The sequence below is a fragment of the Hypanus sabinus genome, chromosome 1, assembly GCF_030144855.1.
Source record: "Hypanus sabinus isolate sHypSab1 chromosome 1, sHypSab1.hap1, whole genome shotgun sequence".
NCBI classification, from domain to species: Eukaryota; Metazoa; Chordata; class Chondrichthyes; order Myliobatiformes; family Dasyatidae; genus Hypanus; species Hypanus sabinus.
The window spans coordinates 127,659,093-127,681,602 of record NC_082706.1 but is presented as its reverse complement, the minus strand read 5'-3'; the positions used below and the strand labels follow the sequence as shown (position 1 = coordinate 127,681,602).

The 22,510-nt window shown below is 39.7% G+C and overlaps 1 protein-coding gene across 10 annotated transcripts in view; it reads right to left on the bottom strand.

Moving 5' to 3' along the window:
* LOC132397357 (receptor-type tyrosine-protein phosphatase mu-like) overlaps positions 1-22,510 on the bottom strand; it is a 981,490-nt gene that overhangs the window by 311,722 nt on the left and 647,258 nt on the right. For all 10 annotated transcript variants that reach the window (XM_059976027.1, XM_059976037.1, XM_059976052.1 and 7 more), the window contains one exon: positions 2,557-2,758. In XM_059976027.1, coding sequence (XP_059832010.1) covers positions 2,557-2,758 — 202 coding nt within the window. The remainder of the gene's footprint in view (positions 1-2,556; positions 2,759-22,510) is intronic.

Here is a 22,510-nt window from a genome sequence, read left to right as displayed (position 1 = left end):
GGTCAGTCCCATATTCTGAAATGGTGCCTGTTAGTTCTGTATCCGCCAGTGGAGGGAATTCTTCTTACCAGCAGCCCCCATGACAAATTCCATCAGAAACCCTGTAAAATTCTGATAATCCAGAATGTTTGGAACTATTGAATATTATTCCTAATAATACCCCCAAAAGACTTTAATTTCACTTTTTGCTTACATTTTTTTTTTACAGAGGTAGAGTACATTTTTCAGTGAACTCAGAAAGCCTAAAGGTATGCAGGCACCAGGTTCCTATTATATCTCTCCCTCTCGACTTAAACACGTGCCCTCTATTTCTTGATTCATTCTCATTATTTTAAAGTCCAAAAATTATTGCTCCAACCATCTGAAGCTTTCTTCATTATTCCTACACCCTAGGGAGTAACCTAGTTAACCTTTAATTGCCTCTGATGCAAGGACATCTCTCCTTAAATAAGATGAAAACTCTTATTTTCTCTAAAGTGGTGTACAAGTTTAGCAGGAATTGCATAAAATTTCACTCCATTCCATTTGTAATAAAGGCCAAATTGCAGTAACATTTCTCACGAGGTTAGTTAGATCAGGACTTTTGCTATGTTGTTCAAGCGGCCACATTTTGTTGGCAACCGCAGACAGTGAGAGTGAGCAGTTGTGTTAGGGGCTTGATTGACAATGTTCAATCCTTTTCTGAACACAAATCTCACTTGAATGCACTTTCAGAGCAACAGTGGCTGAAAGTAATTATGAAAAGGAATGCTGATTTGCTGTCTCCTCTCTCCTGAATCTAAGGTTCCTGTAAAATATACTTCAGTGAACTGCATGTTAAAGCCAATTGTGAGATTGTCATATTTGTTGGCAATGGAAAGAGTAGAGATTAATAAATATAGAGATGAAGTAAAAGATCTATAATAGAGTTTAAATTGGTTATGTAATTGCACAGACATGTAGTCAATCAGCAATACTGATAAATGTAAAATATCACATAAAGATTGAAGAGAATATATGCTGAACATAAATCAGGCTCAGAACCAGTAACGGCTATGTTACTGGACTAATAATCTGACAGAACATGAGTTGAAACCCTATGTGGGCAGTTCTGCTTTTAAGACTCACTCTAGAAATCACAAGCACTTGATCTACTGTTAAATAAATGAAAACAGAATGCAAAAGAGTAAAACTCCCCAAAGACCGTTTGAGTTCAAAAGGAAAGAACTAAGTCTGCTGCACTCTATAGATTCAGAAATATATCTGATTGTTTTAAATGTTTGTATATTTTCTTCTCCCTCATGAATCAATGGCTTTTGTAAAAAATAGTTGTGTGATTTGTTCTTGAAGCCAATTATGAAGTTGTTACATTTGTTGACAGGCAAATGGGACTAGCTTAGTTGGGGCATATTGGTCAGATTGACTCGTTGGGCTTTTCCCTTTTCCATGTTGTATAATTCTATGACTCGATGAACAGAATAGACATACCAGCAGGAAACTATAAAAAAAATTCTCTTCAACATCTAGACAGGTAATTGGATAGGAAAGGTCGAGAAGGATATGGATCAAGGTAAATGGGATTGGTGAAGATAGGGAGTTTGATCAGCATGGGTGAATTAGACAGAAGGGATTGTTTTGATGCTGTATAACTCTGAATCACAGTGAAATAATATAGTTCCTTGGAGAGACCCACCTGAAATATGTATTAGGCAAAAGTTTGATCTCCCTGCATTGAAAAAAGGATATAATTACAAGGAATGGAGTGCAATAAAGTTTAACCAGGTTGATTTTTGGGTTGGGAGGCACTAAGCTAGCTAGGACAATGATCATTTACAAGAATGAGAGCTGACCTCATGGAAATGTAAATAGAGCGATGCAGGAACACAGAACATCCTCTATGGGGACTGTCTAAGAGCAAGGTTCAGCCATTCAGGACATTGATTCATCACTGTGGAGTCTCAGCCACTGATTGTATTCAAGAAAGGCATCAAAAGATTTTTAAATATTAAGAGGATTCATGAAAATAGATTGAGCATAGGAAAATCGCATAGAGGTAAAATATTAGCCTAATTTCACTGACCAACCGAACAGGCACAATGCCCAAATGGACTTCTCTTGCATCTATTCCTCATGTTATGTTCTTACCTTCTCAACCATCTGTGTTATCATTCAGAATAAAGCAACACAATGGGCGAATTATACTGAATACTTTATTGACATTAAGCAAAAGTGAAATGTACATTCGTCATCCAACCAAACACCCTCAAACAGATGGCTTCACATCTTTGTTAAGAACAAGATAAGAAAAGTTCAAAAAATAAGACTGGGGCTTGCTGTATTTCTTTTCTAGAATTTTGTTTTTAATGTAAAACAATACAGAAATACTCAGTAATTCAGGCTGAATCTGTGGAGGGAGAAACAGACTTAATGTTTTGAGTTGAAGCATCAAATGTGTTTTGCTTTGTAGATCCTCCAAAAGTTGGAATCTTAAGCATTTTTCTTTCCTCTGAAACAAAATGTTTAACGCAGATGATATTCAACAGAAATACATATAAGAACGTGTTGGGACGTCCATACCTGATATCTTTGTAGTGAAGGACTTTGTGATGGGGAGCCCATAGCCTTTGATAGTGCTGGCACGAAAGGTAAATGAATAGGTTGTTCCCGGGTGTAAGCCAACAAACAAGTGATGGGTCTCATTTCCTAACTTGAACACTCGACCGCTTTGGTTCGATAAGTCAATCTCAGGCTCAAATGAGCTGATGGCATTGTAGGAGACCTGTTTGGAGAGTTATAAGAAAGCAGAGTGTGAAAATAGCTGTGGAGTTGAGAAGTGATTGTATCATTATCCAGTAAGACCTTTTGACAACTGTCAGGATTATGACATTACATTTCTGAAAAATCAAGAATCAAATGTGCAGAATGTACAGCAAGTCAATAATCTTAACAAATTATTACTAATACATATGCAGAACTATTTTCCATTAAACAAAATAGTCAAGGTTCCTCTTTAAAACCTTGTCGTCATGGGATACAGTAGTGTCATCCAAATGCACAATTAGTATATTTTTTATTCTTAGTCCACTCATAGAATATATGCAGATTGATGTCCAGCAGCAGTCATTTCATAGATCAGGATGGTTAAATTAGTGATTTAACATCTATGCATTTCCAGGTAATGAACAAACCATCAGAATTTGATCTTCTTTGATCTACCGCCTACTGAGGAAAACCGATATCAACAATAAAAATGGTGGTTAATACAGACCACAGCAGCAATCTCTCTCCAATGTCAGTCAATCTTAAAGCAACTTTCAATACAGAAGTCTATTTAATCACACTTCAAAAAGTATTGTCAGGTTCAGTCTTTCCCTTCTACTTAGTTTTCCGAATAGCTGTGTAAACTAGCCAGTTTGGTTCCACATCTGTAAATGAATCTGAAGAAAAGATTTGTTCATTCAGCATTAGAGCAAAGTGTTTTGCCATTCAGCAGATTATTTATGTCCTTCACATCATGAAGATGAATTTAAGTTAATTGAAAATGAAAATAAGACATAGGAGCAGAATTCGGCCACTTGGTCCATTGAGTCTGCTCCTCCATTCCATCATGGCTGATTTATTACTCCTCTCAAACCCATTCCCTTTCCTTCTTCCTGTAACCTTTGATATTCTGGCTTATCAAAACTCTATCAACCATCTGTGACAATGAATTCCACAGGTTCACTACATTCCGGCAAAAGAAATTCACTGTTTAAAATGGATGCCCCTGTGCACTCCCCCATTGTAAGAAACATCCTCCCTTCATCGCCTCTATCTAAGCCTTCCAATTTTTGATATATTTCAATGAGATTCCCCTCATTCTTCTTAACTCCATCGAGCACAGGCCCAGAGTCATCAAACGATCCACATGTGTTAACTCTTTTATTCCCAGAATCATTCTCGTGAACATCCAATAATGGGTGGAGATGAATGTTCCATTTCCTATTTAAATTCTGGTAGGCCATAATTTCATGAGGGGTAATATGCAAGGCTGCCTTACGTCATATAGTTATTCAGTGCAATTAAGGAAATGTGCATATATCGTAAGTGTACATTTAACTGTTTACATGTCCCTCCCAAAAGTAACTATGTAATTTTCTGCAAATGCCCTTATTTCATGGCTACAAGCTTCTCTTTGAACAGTGCTTATGTTTTCATATATCAGCTTTCTCCAGTGAACAGCAATAGGCTATTTTGTTCAGTGTGGCACCACAAATAGTAGCGCATTATGCCTCCCCAGCAGAGGCATTCATGCACAGAAACGTCAGTGTGTAGAGGTCAGAAACATGAATATCAGTTGCTTTATTGCCCTATTTATTCTAGAAAACAAATGCACTTCCCCAGCTGTAAATTACAGATCAAAATTCAAAGTTCAAAGTAACTTGATTTTCAAAGTACATGTATGTCACTTTATACAAACCTGAGATTTGTTTTTTTGCAGGCATGCACAGTAAATTCAAGAAACACAATAGAATCAATGAGAGACCACATCCAACAGGACAATCTACCAATTGCATAAAGACAACAATGTGCAAATACAAAATAACAATAATAAATAAACAATAAATATGATGAAGAATCCTTGAAAAAGAGTCCATAGGTTGTGGGAACAGTTCAGTAATGGGGTGAGTCAAGTTGAGTGACGTTATTGTAACTGATTCAAGAGCCTGAGGGTTGAGGGCTAATAACTGTTCCTGAACCTGGTACTGTGGTTCCTGAGTCTACTGCTCCTTTTAGTGATGGTAGCAGAGAGAAGAAAGTGTGGCCTGGGTGGTGGGGGTCCCTGATGATGGATGCTGCTTTCCTGTGACAGAATTCCTTGTAGATGTGCTCAATGGAGGGGAAGATTTTACTTGTGAAAGACTAGGCCATATCCACTACTTTTTGTTGGATTTCCTGTTCAAGTGCATTGTTGTTTCCATACCAGGCCATCATGCAACCAGTTAATATACTCGGCACCACACATCTATAGAAGTTTGGCAAAGTTTTAGATGTCATGCTGAATCTTCGTAAACTTCGGAGGAAGTAGAGGTACTGCTGTACTTTCTTCATAATTGCACTGATGTACTGGGCCCAGAATAGATTTTCTGAAACGATAACACATAGGAATTTAAAAATACTGACCCTCTCCACCTCTGATTCCCTGATGAGAACTGGCCCATAGACCTCTGGTTTTCTTCTTCTGAAGTCAATAATCATCTCCTTGGTCTTGCAGACATTGAGTGAGAGTTTATAGGTGTGACACCAGTTAGCCAGATTTTCAACCTCCCTTCTATATACTGATTCGAGACCACCTGTGATTTACCTATGACAGTGATGTTGTCAGTAAACTTAAATAATGCATTGGAGCTATGGTTAGCCACACAGTCATAAGTATAAAGTGAGTAGAGCAGGGGGCTAAGCACACAGCCTTGTGGTGCACCCGTGCTGAGGGAGATTGTTGGGGGAGAGGTTGTTGCCAATCCAAACTGACTGGGGTCTACAAGTGAGGAAATTGAGGATCCAATTGCATAAGGAGGTACTGAGTCCAAGCCCTTAAAGCATATTGATTCATTTTGAGGGATGATAGCATTGAATGTTGAGCTGTAGTTGATAAAGAACATCCTGATGTATGCATCTTTGCTGTCCAGGTATTCCAGGGTTGAGTGAAGAGCTAATGAAATGGCATCTACTGTGGGACCTGTTGTGCTAGTAGGCAAAATGAAGTGGATCCAAGTTGCTTCTCAGGCTAGAGTTGATATGCTTCATCACTAACCTCTCAAAACACTTCAACACAGTGGATATAAGTGCTACTGGACAATATTCATTGAGGCAGTTTACCACGTTCTTCCTAGGCCTTGGTATATTGAAGCCTGCTAGAAGCAGGTGGTTCCTCAGTCTGCTGAAGAGAGAGGTCGTTGATACCGGTGAATACTCCAGCCAGTTGATTAGCATTGGTCTTAAGTACTTGGCCAGGTACCCCATTGGGGCCAGATGCTTTCTGAGGTTTCACCCTCCTGAATGATCCTCTCATGTTGGCCACAGAGACTGAAATCACAGGGTTATTGGGGACTATGGGAGCTCATGAAGTTTGCTCCATGTTTTGACAGTCAAAGCAAGCATAGAAAGCATTAAGCCCATCTGAGCGAAGTCTTGCTGTCATCTGTGTTGCTTGGTTTCACTTTGTAAGACGTAATAGCTTGCAAGCCCTGCTACAGCTATTGAGCATCCTTTGGTGATTCAAGTTTGGTCCAGAGTTGCCATTTCGCATGTGGAACTTTCCGGAGATCATATTTGGACCTCTTGTATCTTAGCTGGTCTCCTGAATGCCACTGATCTGGCCCTCAGCAGATTGAAAAACTCATGGTTAATCTTTGGCTTCCGGTTGGGGAAGACTCCAAATGTTGTTGTGGGGACACACTCGTCTATTGTTTTTATGGTCCATAAGAATTGTGATGTATTCATTCAGATCCTCTGATGAGTCCTGGAACACAGCCCAGAACACAGACGCGAGGCGATCCCCTAGTCGTTCTTCTGCCTCCCGTGACCCCCTCTTTGTTGTCTTCATCTCAAGGTTTGCCCTTTAGCCTCTGCCTGTATGCAGGTATGAGAAGGACAACGAAGTGATTAGATTTGCTGAAACACGGTCTGGGCATGGAATGGCAGGGATTCCTTATCATGGTAGAGCAGTGGTCGAGAGTCTTGGGGCCACTGGTGCTGAAGGTGATAAGCTGATGATAATTGGGCAGCAATTTTTCAAACAAGCTTAGTCCCCGACAATGATTTGAAATGCGTCGGGATGGGCTGTTTCTTGTTTGGTGATGGCAGCATTCAATATCTTGAGTGCATGTTTAACATCAGCTTTTGGCAGCATCTAAACTGAAGTCAGGATCACGGAGGAGAACATTCTTGGTAAGCAGAGCAGATGGCACTGAATCATTTGATGTTCCACGTCAGAGGAACAAGAGTATTATAAAACTACCACATCTGAGCACCACAAAGAATTGATCATGATACACAGACCCCCCCATCCCACTCGCCCCACTCTTAACTTTTGCCTTCTCAGAATCAGAAGTTCAGACAACCCACATTTTGAGAGGCCTTTGTCTTACCAATGTGTCTGGAGTGAGCCACGTTTCCATGAAACGCTGAATGCAGCAATTCCTTATTTCCCTCTGATACAGCAATCTTGCTCTTAGGTCCTCAATCTTGTCCTCCAGCAGCTGTACATTTGCTAACAAGATGCTGAGCAGAATCCTCTAAAGTTCGGCATCCTTCTAGTCTTCATTAGCTCAGATGGTTAGTTTGTAACAGTACCATCTGGTCCAGGAATAACTACTTTCCGACAAACATCAGGTTATTGAACAAACCTGCACAATCCTAGTCCTACCTCAGCAGCAGGACATTATTGACCACCTCTTGCATGACTATAGACTTATTTCTAATTATCCTTTCTCGTGTCTTGTTATGCAGCTTTTTGCTTCACAGTCTTGTACAATTTATGTACAATTGATTGTCTGTGTTTTGTCTGAATTTTTGTGCCTGTGATGATGCTGCAAGTCTTATATTGTATCTCTATCACACTGCTCTTGTTCATGAAACAATAAACTCACCATCTGACTTCAGACTCAATGCAAAACATCATCACTGTATTCTGATTCCAAAATTCAGTCCTATCTATTCAGTTAAAACAAATCTACTTGACACACTGAATTCTTCTTTGGTTGCTAGTACTTGATGTGTGAGTGACGCTCAGCCATTTGCCTCTGTTCATGTGGTTTCATTGGCTTCACAGAATCGAACACCAGGAACTGAATAATTCTCTTGCATTGTTAAGCTTCAGCAACCAAAGACTGCTTACATTCATACTTCTTTTTTTAAAAAACTGCTGTTTTATTTTTCTAAATTTAAAATTACTGCAAGAATACAAAATAACAAGGCAAACAGCAAATGCAATGTTCACACATGAAGAAACAGAGCAAAAAGGTGCAGTCCACAAATAAAATTGGTATAAATGTGTTGCAACATGGGGTGTCTGTTTCACAGATTCAACTAATGGAGGCTTCTTCAGTTGTTACTGTTTCATTCATCAACAAGACAAGACAACTTGCAGCAGTCTAAGTACTTAGGACTGAATACAGTACTAATTTTCAAAAAAATAGTGGATGCAGTGAGGTGGAATATTGTGAAGCAAACTGTAGAGAATCTGAACAGTTCTTTTTCTATCCATTGTCACTTTCAATGAAAGTAGATGAGGGGCAGGCACTGCGCAGGCAAGTCTTTAAATATTAAAATATAGCTGTTCCCCTTCATTTAACCAAGCTTTCCGAGCCTTGGGAAAGCATGTAACTGAAGGTAACACCTTGAGGAATGTGATTTTGCAGAATGGCTTGTGGGGTGGGAAGAGCAGGAAGACATTCAGATCTAACACACCATCCGTAAAGTCTATCAGCACCTCTAAAATTTGTCAACTCTCTCCATTCTATCATTTGTTCCCAGCCTATTTATTACCAGATCATGATCTGAGTATTCTTTGCCCCTCTTCCACCCAATCTAGATTCACACCTCTATCTATCCCCTATCCTTATATGCACACTATAGCCAAGGCAGTAGATGAATACTTCTCTTCCTCAGAATATTAAGGATGTTTAGCATGTTTCCGATGACTTAAAGAAGCACCATAGAAAGCATTCTATCCGAATATATCTTGGCTTAGTGTGACAACTACTCTTCTCAAAACTGCAAGAAATTACTGAGAGTTGAGAATGCAGGCCAGTCCGTATAGTTTGACTCCATCTACACTCCCTGCTGACTTGGAAAAACAATTAACTGAAGGGTCCCACTCACCCGCTTATAAAAAATATAAAAGTTTGAGAGCATGTACCACCAAACTCATGGACAGCTTCTATCCTACTATTACCAGACCCCCATATGCTAAACGGTGAATTGTTGATCTCCCAATCAATCTCATCATGCCTCTTACACTTTGTGTACCTGCACTGTACTTTCTCTGTAACTGGTGTAATATATTCTCCATTCTCTTTCCTTTTTACTACCTCAATGGCATAATCTGTCTGCATGTCTGCAAAGCAAAACTCTCAATGTGACAATAATAAACCAGTATCAATACCAACACCCCACATTGTCACATGATTCTTTGCATTCTCTAACACTTTTAACAGCTCTTTAACACTCCGATTGTGAAGCCTGCAAGTTTTCTAGCCTGCATATGAGTGGGGATACCTTACAAATAAAATTTGTAAGGCTATTTGTTGAGCCTGCTTTTCCAGATTCACATCTTCACTGCAGAAGAAAATCAGCAGCACCCTCAGACAGAGAACTTGCCTCCTGGTTAAAATCCAGCCCACAAGCAAAAGGCATACAGAGAGAACCAATAACTCACACATCCAAGATACCTGAAAGGCATTCCTGCAGAAACACAACAAATTAAAATTAAATTGAATCCTCTGAGTACAGAACTAGTGAATTAGGGCTTTAGTGTGTAGCACCATGGAGTGTTACAACACTTACGAGACCAATGTGCTCAGATATACAGTAACTAAACAAGCAGGTGACCATCTGATAACTTGCCAGTCATAGAAACACAGCAAAGTAGTATTTTTTTTATTGGCTGTCCATGGAAGTAATTTGACAAAGTTATATGTTGCACAAGTGTTGATGCACCTGTCTTCCTGGATGGTGGACCTTAAGTATACTTACAATTTGCTGTAGTTCTAATCTTAGCGGATCTGCTTTGGGACGAGGAAGAGATGGAGCAGTGGTGTGAGGAAATGCTCCCCTTCCTTATACGTATAGTATGAGGGGGGGGGGAAACATGGAGCAGATGCAGTGATGCTGATATTATGTCCCATTTTTGCATTCATTGAAGACAACTGTCTATTCTGCAAAGTTTAATAAGCAAGAAGTGGGTGTATTGCAAGGGGGGAGGGGAGGATGGGAGTAAAGGAAAGAATCTGATATTATGGAATCCCATCCAGTACTTCAAAACGGTGTTAATCATCATGGATGATGAACTAGCTTTACACCACAGCTTGTTCAAAGGTCTATAGATTAAAAAGATTATAACTTGTAAACTGTAAGTTGAATCTAGGTGCATGTAGGCTGGGTTAGAGATCAATTATCAGTTCCATTTAAGCATTTCCACTTCAGTATGGATAAAGAAATAAATTATTTGTGGGTATAAATGTAAGTAGAAATCTCCCACTTCAGACCCATTGCCCTACCTCTTCTCCACATTCTCCCTCAGCTTTTTATGCTCAATATTTCAGTGAGAGCATTCCAACAGTACAATAGAGTTTCACAAGCACAGGCAACAAAAGGAAACTTCAATAAAAAGCTTTCTCAATGGACTAAAGTTCTTACTTTTAATATGGACCTATAAGATCATAAGTTTGCAGGGGCAGAGGAGAATTGGCACTCTGGGGAGTTGTTCCCGGCTAATAGTCCTGGACTTGAGTACATCAGTTTATATCTACAGAGCCTCCCCCACCCCCAGCCCAAAGTAATACCCAAAACATAAAATTTTAATTTTAGTCAGTTCTATACACACTCCAACAAGATCCTCTGTTAGTCTTTAGGGCTGAAAGAGTAATCAGTCCTGTCCTGTTCTGACCCCTCCATAGACTTGACTTGTGACCTTTTCCACACAAGCTCCAAGGTTCCAATTATTTCCTTTGGAACCTGTAAGTGTTATAAGGCAAGGTTTCTCCTTCTGCAAAAAGGTTCAAAAAAGAACCTAGAGAGACAAGTTAAGCCTACAGTCAATGCATTGTCATTTGCAGGACTCATATCAACACACGTCAAATGCAATTCAAATCTACCAACATAAACTGTAATCCCACTAGAGTTTGAATCAATCAGCCTGTCTGCCTCTTGTAAAACTGTGGACAATTCCAAAGAGAGATAAAATGTGTCCTCACTTTGTAACAAATACAAAACTAGCCCCAACACAATGGTTTGTTATTGTGTCCTTCACATCTGGAATCTGGAGTCAATCACTGTCAGAGTTGTGGGATGTAGCATTTTATGTGCAATTCTCAGCTCTGAGGACACTGTATGTAATAAATGTAACTAGCTTTAGTACACTCTGGTGTGAGCATGTCTATGTTATGATACCATAATTTACAGCAAAGCTGCCCATTCCATTCAGAGCTTCAAGTTCCTGGGAGGCAACATCTCTGAAGATCGATCCTTGACCCAACATATTGAAGCAATTATGAAGAAGGCATTCCAGCGGCTATATTTAGTTAGGAGTCTGAGGGGATTTGGTGTGTAACCAAAAGACTTTAACAACTTTCTACAGATGTACAATAGAGAGAATTCTGATGGCATCACTGGTACAAAGACACCAATAACCAGGAGCAGAAAAAGCTGCAAAGGGTTGTAAAATCAGCCATCTCCTTCATGGGCACTAGCCTTCCAATCATTGAGGACATCTTCAAAAGGCAATGCCTCAAGAAAGTGGCTTCCATTACAAAGGGCCCTTGCCACGTGGAATATACACACCTCATTATTATCATCAGGGAAGAGGTGCAGGACCATAAAAATGCACAGTCAATATTTTAGGAACAGCTTCTTCCCCTCCATCATCAGATTCCTGAACAGTCCATGAACTCATGAACACGACCTCACTAATTTTTGATCCTTTTGCATTATTTATTCTTTTGTAATATATATTCATACTGCAATTTATAGTAATGTTTATGGATTGTGCTGTACTGTTGCTGCAAAATGACAAATTTGATGAGAATGTCAGTAATAATAAACCTGATTCTGATTTAGAGGGTCCATGAGGCCTGTAAGGATTAACACTGCACAGTGGGGAGAGATGCTTTGAAAGTGGTGAAGGCTAAATCTCTGTCTGGTGAAGTATCTTTGACAATTACTGTCTTGAATTCTACCTTGCAATCCCTAGTGTTCGTCATACTTCATTGTTAGTTCTCTCCACATGGTGGATTTATAGATTCTAAAAGTGGGGTTCCTCCGTATTCTTCCCCTCTACCATCAGATTTCTGGACAGTCCAAGACCCATGAACTCCACTTGCCTATATCTCTTTTGCCATATTTATTTATTATTCTAACATGTAGCAATTTTAAATTCTTGCATTGTACTACTCTATAAAACAACAAATTTCATGACATGTCAGGAAGAATAAACTTAGAAACATAGAAACTAGTTTTAATTCTTACTCCTTTGTACATATGACCCCATGTTAGCAGATGTTGAAAGTCATCTGTGGATTTAAGTAAATTCATATATATTGCCCCTATTTAAAGTATTTACATCTTATTTGAAGAATAAGACTGAAGCTTTACACTTCAGAAATATAGGCCCAGCAGATAATGGAGCTGGCCATCTTGCAAAAATGCCTATTAGTCAGATTTGACATGTCACCTTTCAGCTGTGAAATATTTTGTCCTGTAAATTTTTAGGAGCATAAGTTAGAAGTGGCATGGAAAGGGTAATGGGGCATCCTGTGGTGTGATGATTGATGGGACCATCCATTTACTTAACCAATGAGATCTCTTCCCCTCTGCCATCAGATTTCTGAACGCACATTGAATCTATGAACACTACCTGATGACTTTTTGATGCAGTACTTATTTAACCTCACACACACACACACACACACACAAAATAGAGCAGTAGATGCCCAACAAAGGGAAGCAAGTATGAAGAACTGGACATCACCAGAGCCTGATCCACACCTGTTGGCTGAAGAAACTAACAGCATTACATACATGGCTTGCATACCAAATGAACCTGCTGCTTGAAGCTCCCACCCTGATTGACTAACTCAAGGAATGACAGTACTCATGATGAAGAATCCTCACAAAGAAGCAACACCATAAACTACTAGTCTGTAGCCTGCCTATCAACAACATGGAGGCTCCTATCAGGCATTATAGCCACCAAGCTGAAGGAACATGTGCGTAAATTCCTGAGCCCTGCTCAGAGGATTGGTAATGGAACCAGACACTCCAAGCACCAGCTACTGGTAGATAAAGCAGTCATGCAAAACTGAAATACCAGGCAAACTAACCTAAGAAGAGCCTAGATCAACTACCAGAAAGCATTTGATTCAATGACTCCCTGGAATGCCTATCCCTCTACAATGTCAACAAGACACTAAGGACCTTCATCAAGAACTCAATGGGCTGTTGGAGAACAACACCAGAAGTTAACTCAAAGCCAGTAGCACGATTGACCATCAGGTGTGGAATATACCAAGGTAATGCACTATCCCTACAGCTGTTCTGCAAAGGCTTGAACATCCTCAGTAAAATTATCTCAAAGAGTGGATATATGTACAGATTCAAGAGTGGAACCACCTTCCGTACATGGATGACATCAAGCTGTATGAACCACGAAGACACAATGAATGCTGCAACATCCAAGTACCTCCAAAGCATGAGGCCGGTCCTAAAAAGGCAGCTGAATGGAAAAAACAAGATCAGATCCATCAACACATTCACCCCATCAGTCATCAGATACCCAGCCACAATAGTGTGCTGGCCAAGGAATGAACTGGAAGCCACTGACATTAAGACCTGGAAACTACTAACAATACATGGAGTTGTAATAATACCAGAGAAAGTAGTGGAGAATGCCAGAGCTAAGATCCTGTGGGACTTCCAAATGCAGACCAATAAGCAGGCACTGGCCAATAAACCGGACATAGAAATATTGGACAAGGAACAGAAGAAAGCAATAGTAATTGAAGTGGCAATCCTTAATGACAGAAACATCAGGAAGAAAGAATATGAAAAGCTGGAGAAATACCAGAGCTTGAAAGAGCAGATTGGAAAGGATCTGGAAGGTTAAAGCCAGAGTAATCCTGGTGGTGATAGGAGCACTTGGAGCTGTGACATCTGGACTGGGAGAGTGGCTCCAACAAATCCAGCTCAAAGACCATCAAGAAATTTACTGATGATACAACTGTTGCTGGTAGAAACTCGGATCGAGATGACAAGGCGTACAGGAACAAGATCTACCAACTAGTTGATTGGTGTCACAGCTGCAGCCTTGCACTCAATGTCAGTAAGACGAAACAGCTGATTGTGGACTTCATGAAGGGTAGGACAGGGAATACAACCCAATCCTCATAGAAGGATTAGAAATGGAGAGAGTGAGCAATTTCAAGTTCTTGGGTGTCAAGATCTCCAAGGATCTATCCTGCTTCCGAAATACCGATGCAACTATAGAGAAGGCAAGACAACAGCTATATTTCATTAGGAATTTAAAGAGATTTGGCTAGTCACTAAAACACCCAAGGACTTCTTGGAGAGCATTCTGACAGGCTGCATCACTGTCTGGAATGTGGTCAGGGTGGAGGGGGGCCTACTGCACAGGACCGAAAGAAGCTACAAAAAGTTGTAAAATCAGTTAGCTCCATCTTGGGTATAGTCTCCATAGTACCCAAGACATCTTCAAGGAGCAGTGGCTCAGTAAGGCAACATCTGTTATTAAGGACTATCATCACCCAGGATCTGCCCTCTTCTCATTGTTACTGTCAGGGAGGAGATACAGATACCTGAAGGTACACACTTACTGAATCAGGAACAGCTTCTTCCCCTCTGTCATATGATTTTAATTGGACATTGGATCCATGAACACTATCTCACTTTTTGTTATGTATTATTTTTGTATTTACATTATTTTTAATCTAATATATATATATTTGTATATTCACACACACAGTTACAGTCATTGATTTATTTATTTATGTTTTTTCTCTTTCTATATTATCATGTACTGCATTGAACTGCTGCTGCTAAGTTAACAAATTTCACATCACATGCCGGTGATAATAAACCTGATTCTGATCTCGTTCCAGAAGAGCACACTGCCAGGAACAGCAAGGATATTGCACTGAACCTTCAAGCTTTGGGAGAGGATCCGACATTGATGGAAAAATACATATACATACCACCCATCAGGGGTAAGAAAAAGTATATACACATACATGTATATACATACTTACTGTAAATCACAGTCTTTACTATTAAGTATTGCATTGCTCTGCTGCCACTTAACAAACTTCACAACATATGCCAGTGATATTAAACCTGATTCTGATTCTGATCAGGCCATTAGAAGATAAGCAGAATGGCAACAGAGAATGAAGTAGAATAAAGACAAAAGACAGCTGGAATCTCGAGCAACAAAAAACCTGCTGGAGAAACCCAGTGGGTCGAGCAGCATCAATGGGAGAAAAAGAATTGTTCCCTAAATTCTGGGCAATTTCCAAATTTCTGAAATAGAGTGAATTGGCGAACAATTAGATGGAGCAAGAGAAATAAACCAAGCAAAGAAAAGCTGTAGAAGAAAACAGTTAAAAGAGAAAAGAATCTCTCTGAGATCAATGAACTTCCAGGTTAGTGAGTCTCCATGGTTTTCATTGTTGCTCTTCTGATTCAGAGAAATTACTTTATGTTGAAGGACAATGAATTTCCTTACTAAAATGGTGCCTATACTGAAATGTAAAAATTCTAGTTTTTATTACAAGTTTCAGAGCATTGTGAGAGTTTGGAAATTTCTTCCACAAAGAGTGGTGGAAGTAGTCTTTGAATATTTTTAAGACTGGTGCATTTAAATTTGCAATTAAGCAGGGATTTGTACAGTCACCAGATGTACTAGAATGCACAGCTGAAGTTACAACCAGATCAATAACGATCTTACTACAGTAAAACTCTGTTAATCAGTATAAGGTTACCAAGTGGTCAGTATATGCAATAAATTGTCAGAGGAGATGGTTGAAGCAGGTATATTAACAGCATTCAAAAGAGTCTTGAGCAAGAATTGGAAGGATATAGGCCAAATTTGACTAGCTTATATAGAAATCCTTGTCAGCATAAATCAGTTGGGCCAGAAGGCCTATTTCTATGCAGCAAGACTCCCAATCAGGTACACTCAGAATTTGCTGGTGTTGGACTATTCTCTTCTTCAAAGCAATGTTACACATTAAAATTTTGGTGAAGCTGATATGTTTCAAGAGAGAGCATGCAACAGAACCAGGTGAGCTGAAAGGGAGTGTGTGAATCAAGGCCCCAGTGGGTGGATGGGGGACTGTAAAAAGTAGAGTGTAGGTGAACGGGAACTGCAAACCTGATGCACCATCAATAAAACTCTCGTAGATGGGAGGCAAACGATAGGCTTTTATTAGCAGCAAAACGGAGCACAGCATCTCGGAGACTGAGGGGGAACAGTGCCTCCAATCGCCTTATCCAAGGGTCTGTGGGAGGAGCCACAGGAGCAGTCAGCAGAGGGGCGTGTCCAGACAGGTATACATGGTTTACCACAAAACCATCACCTGATGAGCCAGATGCCAAACTATGGGATTTCCAAATGGTCTGATAAGAGAATCCCAGAGCTTTACTGGATAGAGCAACTGTGAGGGGTCAAGTCCTCTGCTCCTACTTCCTGTAGGCACATTCATGTCTTTGTAATTTTACTGACTGTTAAGACCTTTTAGCTCTCTACAAGAAAATGTGTTCAGAATTTGCTGTCAGGCAAATTAAATCTACAAAATAGTTGGAATTAATAATTCTGGGAAGGTCTTAACAGGGCTTCATGTATCACTTATGTTACAGTACTTTCCGGATTCAATGGTTTATTTAATGGTGCTGTCTCTGTAAGACCAACGTATACCTTACTAATTTATAATTTGTCACCACTTAATTTACAGTAAGTGGAACATTGTAAGATTCACGTCTTCAAGTGGCTTCTGCTACTTCATTAGATCATTAATGATGAGAATCTTAACTCTATTTATCTAATTTGATTTCACTTCACATAATGCCTTAACCTACATTTAAGAGGCATTCACACAGACACCCAAACATGAAGGAAAGGAGGAATTGGCATCATGTACAGGCAGATAGAATTAGCTTAATTTGACCTCACGATTGCACAGACATACATTGTCCTGCACTCTGTGTTCTAAGCAAATCTGTCAATCTCTACTGTGAAATGTTTAATTGACTAAGAATGCATAGACCATCAGGATACACAGTTCCATATCCCCATTGCCTTTTGTACAAAGAAGTGTTTCCTGACATTACCTGTGAAATTCTCACTGCCAGTTTAGAGTGAGGGCTTCATTGACAAAATAGCATCTCTATCTCACAATTCAAAATGCTCAGAAAGACGCAAATCGCCTGACATTGAATCAATTCTCCAGAAGAGTGAATTCAAAGGAATCGTCCCAAGTTGTTCCAGTGCAACACTGGCATCTAAATGGCAGTATGGGAAATTGCCCCAGTCTGTCCTCTGACAAAAAAAAGACATATCTAATCTAACCTAACCAATTATCATTCTTTCCTTCTATTCTTAGGTACTTATTCATTAACTCAAATTGTGCTATATTTGGATTTTTCGGCTCTTGATCTCATCAAAGCCTTAGTATAAGCATCAGGATAGTGTTTGAGTGTAGTAACAATAACAATATTTGATTAGTTGTGTGATTACCCCAGAGGGTTTGCTAATGAGACCCTTGTTGTTCATCATTTCTATGAATGAACTGGATGCAAATGTACAAAGCTTGATCTGTAAGTTTGGAGGCAAAATGAAATTTGATGTTAGGGATAGTGAAGAAGGTTATCATAGGTTACAGGTGATTTGATCAGTTAGGGAAGTGAACTGAAGTGTGCTAAATGGACTTTAGATAACGTGAGATGATGCAGTTTGGAAAGTCAAAGCAATGTAAGATAAGGTGGATGGCAACAGTCTTTTCACCAGTGCAGGGGAGTCCATAACTAGGAGGCGTAGGCTTAGGGCGAGAGAGGTAAGATTTAAAAAGGACCTGAGTGGCAGCCTCAGGACTTGCACCACCAGGTTCAACAACAGTAACTACCCGTCAACCATCAGGATCTTGAATACACTCACTTGCCCCATCATTGAAATGTTCCCACAACCAATGGTCTCACTTTTAAGGACTCTTTATCTCATGTTCTTGCTAATTATTGCTATTTATTTATACTTGCATTTGCACAGTTTGTTGTCTTCTGCACTCTGATTGATCTTTCTTTGATCCTACTCTATTTACTATTCTATAGATTTGCTGAGTATGCCCACAGGAAGACGAATCTCAGGCAACATTGTATACGGTGACATATATGTAATTTGATAATAAAATTTACTTTGAACTTTGAAGCTTTTCATGCAGAGTGCTGAGTACATGGAACAAGCTGTCAAAGGAAATGGTTGAGGCAGGTACAGTGAAATCATTTAAGAAACACTTAGATAACAGCTGAATATGTTGTATAAGTCAGAGGGGTAGGTCTAATAAGCTGTAGCTTCAGCCTACACCCTTTCAGTCTCTTTTAAAGAACATCTATGCTTTTTTGTTGTAATTTTGACGTATGAAATCATTGCTATGAAATTATTGTTGTAAATGATGCTTTTTGTTATGTTTGTAGACCGAAATAAATTAATTCCATTCATTCATTCATAACTAAGGAGGAGCAAGACTATGAGGTATTTGGGCCAAATTGCAGAAAGCTGACACCACTGGGTGGGCACTGTGATCATTGGGTTGAAGACCTGTATTGCTCTATGACACTAAAGCTAGTGCATGGGGCGGGGGTGTGTGTGTGTGTGTGTGTGTGTGTGTGTGTGTGTGTGTGTGTGTGTGTGTGTGTGTGTGTGTGTGTGTGTGTGTGTGTGTGTGTGTGTGTGTGTGTGTGTGTGTGTGTGGATACGCACGCAGGAGAGTATACTGAGATGTGGGTCAAATGCAAACAGATGGAACTAGCTTGGGATGAGCACCATTGTCAGCACAGGTGATTTGGGCTGAAGAACCTGTTTCCATACTGTTTTGCTCTCTGACTCTCTGTCTTTCTGTCTCTAGCATCAAGAAGCCACTGTTAACCTGTTCTTAAAATCAAATGAGATATCTCATTGGCTGAAAACATACCTGTGGCTGCTAGAGACCAATCCCAGGATATCACTACAGGAGGTCTGGACCCAACTACTTTCAGTTGTTTTATCAACGAACTCCTCCATCATTAGGCTACATAGGGAGACTCCCTTTGATAACTTTAGTATACAATTCCATCCTCGTGGATACAATTTAGTATACTTTAGTATACAATTCCATCAAAACGCACACTCAGCAGTCGATAACAGAACATGCAAACTCCATCCAGACAGTGCCTGATATCAGGATCAACCCAGGTCAGCGGAGATGTACGATTCCTTGCACTACAGATTTGTTCTAACAAGTGTACCATAGCAAGGCAATGGCCATCTCTGGTTACTGGAAAACCACCAATGCCATAGCTTTATTCAAAAATGGCAGGAAGCAATTCGTATTATTGGAGAGATTCAGAATAATTTATTAAGGATACAATAGCAGAACCTTTAGAAAACTAAGGCATTCCTTCCTGAAAGAGAAATTTAGATTAAATATATTAGGAAGTATCACCCAGAGTAGACAGAGGGGAAGTTTATAGTGAGAAATTAGAAGATATATTTGGATTTTCAATAAGTTTTTATAAGTCTACACAGAAGGTCACTTTGCAAGATGAGAGCTCATGGTATTGGGAAAAAGACAGGGACCAAAGAGTTATGATGTGGAGACTGCTTTGAAGACAACAGTGTGCAACAGTGGCTCTGGCTGGAATATACACTGTTGAGTGATTTAGAGGAAGGAACTAAATGAATTGCTCCCAAATTTACAGCTGATACCAAGGTAAGGGATTGGGAAGCTCTGAGAATGACACAGAGTTTGGACATTGACAAGCAAAGTTGGATAAAAGGTTTTGGTTAAGGGAAGAAAATGCACTGCAGCTGCAAAAAAACAAATTTCACAATGTACGTCAGTGATAATATATCTGAAAGCTGCAGCACAAAGGTTTTATTTTGAGCCATGTACATAATACACAGAAAACTAGCATACCGTGCAGCAGGTAAACAGGGAGGTTAATGGACCACCTGGCCTTTACTTCAAGATACTGTAGCATAGAGGAAGGGAACTCTTACTACAATTGTATAGGCTTGAGTGAAGTCTAGTTTAATCCCTTTGGAAAAAACAAATTATCATTGGAGACAGTTCGGAGAAGGCTCAGTGGAAAAATTCCAAGAAGGGAGGGATATTCTTATCAGGCAAAATTGAACAGGTTGGGCTTGCATTCAGTACAGTTTAGATGAATCTTGAAGATGAAGAGTTTCTTTGGAAGCTTGACAGAATAAATGCTCAGAGGTTGTTTCTACTCCTGAACAAACATAGGACCAGAGCAACACACACAAAATGCTGGAGGAACTCAGCAGGCCAGGCAGCATCTATGGAAAAGAGTACAGTCGATATTTTGGTGCTTGGATTTCCAGCATCTACAGATTTTCTCTTGTTTGTGATAGGACCAGCGAACTCGGCCATGGAATAAGCCATGGAAACCAAACTCTCCTGTGATGGATATTCACTTTCCAGGGCTTAAGAGGCTTATTGCTGAATTCAACTTTCAAGCACAGTTATATGATGCTTCCAAAGCATCAGAGTTATTATTGATAAATTCCTTTTGGGGCTAGCATAATGGTTAGCACAAAGCATTACAGTACAGCTGATGTGGATTCAATTCCTGCTACTGCCTGTAAGGAACTTGTATGTTCTTCCTGTGACATGTGGGTTTCCTCAGGGTTCTCTGGTTTCTTCCCACAGTTCAAAGATGTACTGGTTGTAGGTTAATTGGTCATTGTAAGGTGCCTTGTGATTAAATTGGGCAGCATAGCTCAAAGTGCCAGAAGGGCCTACTCTGTGCTGTATCTCAATAAAATAAATAAAGTTAAACTTTATCAAATATTCTTTTCTTAGCTTTTAGTTTTAAGCAAGAACCAGTCCCCATTTCTTAATGGAAATTGCAAGGAGGAACCAGTTTGTCATTGGAGTCACAGCTTTGCAATGAAAGGTGGCCAGATGATGTCTCCTAGCACATCAAACATGGTTACAAGTTGGAATGCTTGTGTACTTGGGGGGGGGGGGTTAGCCCTCACACCATTAATTGTGGGTATTTGGGATCTTTATGGCCAGAAGCTTTTAAGACTATTTAAGACTATTTGGGTGAGTTATATTGTCCTAGCAAAGATATCTGGAAAATATCACATGCAGATGATGTCATTTGGTAGAAATATTGGAAAGACTGGGGGTGGGCAGGATTATTAGAAATGACAGGACATTGAAAGAAAGAAGACCTGGAATTCATTCCTAAACCTTCGGTTTCTGCAATGTATGACTCATTTGTCTGCAACTTGTTGGTATGCTCTTCTAGTTTGTAAGAGTTGTACCTGTGTTTGGAAGTCTTTTGTAGTTTTTTAAACTTTTCAACTTCAGAAATATTTTATAAATGAGAAATCCGCTGTGAATGTTAAATATGTGTTAAGAACTCTTGGTCTGAATTTAAAAGTGTATCATTAAAAGTAAAATAAACTGTTTAAACTACAAATGTTTGTACTTTGTCAATGGAAGTAGCTGTTCCTTATTAGGGAGAGTGGACCCACCACCCAAGCAATGGGTGTTGGCAGCTAAACCTTGCTAACCTTGATAGACAGGAAGTAATTTAGTCTTGAAGACTACTTGTCACTGTACTACGGACAACCAGAGTGTATCCGTAAATATCTATATCGGATATAGAGTCATCTTTTGAGTTTAGAGCTTTGCAGACAGGGAATACTATAACATTCCTCTATGGATTTCTTGCCACCTCAGTAAAGCAGCCAACATAATCAAAGAGACCATGCACCCCAGATTCTAACTTATTCCCTCTCCCTTTGGGCATCTGACAACAAAAAGCCTGAAACCACGTACCACCAGGCTCAAGCACGGCTTCTATACTGCTGTTATAATGGTAAAAAGGATACGTAACCTCACAATCTACTTTATTAGCATGCAACTTATTGTTTACTTGCACTTTCTACCAGAATAAGGCTTGTTGATTTACAACTGAGATGAAGAATTTCTCTTCTCAAAGTGCTGCAGTTCTTTGCAATTGCTTGCTTCTGAAAGTGCAGTGGCTTAATACTAAAATATATTCAAACTTGAGATAGATGTTTCCTCAATCATTATATGAATCAAGGGTTATGAGGATTGGGTGTGAATGTGAACTTCAGCGTCACCATCATTCCCACAGTCCTGATTGATAAGCTAAAGAACCTGGGCCTCTGTACCTCCCTCTACAATTGGATCCTCAACTTTCTAACCAGAAGACCACAATATTGTGGACTGGTGATAATATCTCCTCCTTGCTGATGATCAATTCTGGTGCACCTCAGCGGGTGTGTGCTTAGCCCACTGCTCTACTCTCGCTATACCCGTGACAATGTGGCTAGGCATAGCTCAAATGTCATCTATAAATTTGCTGATAATACAACCACTTTTGGTAGAATCTCAGATGGAGATGAGAGGGTGTACAGGAGTGAGTAATACCAGCTAGTTGAGTGGTGTCACAGCAACAACTTGCACCAAATGCTAGTAAAATAAAAGAACTGATTGTCGACTTC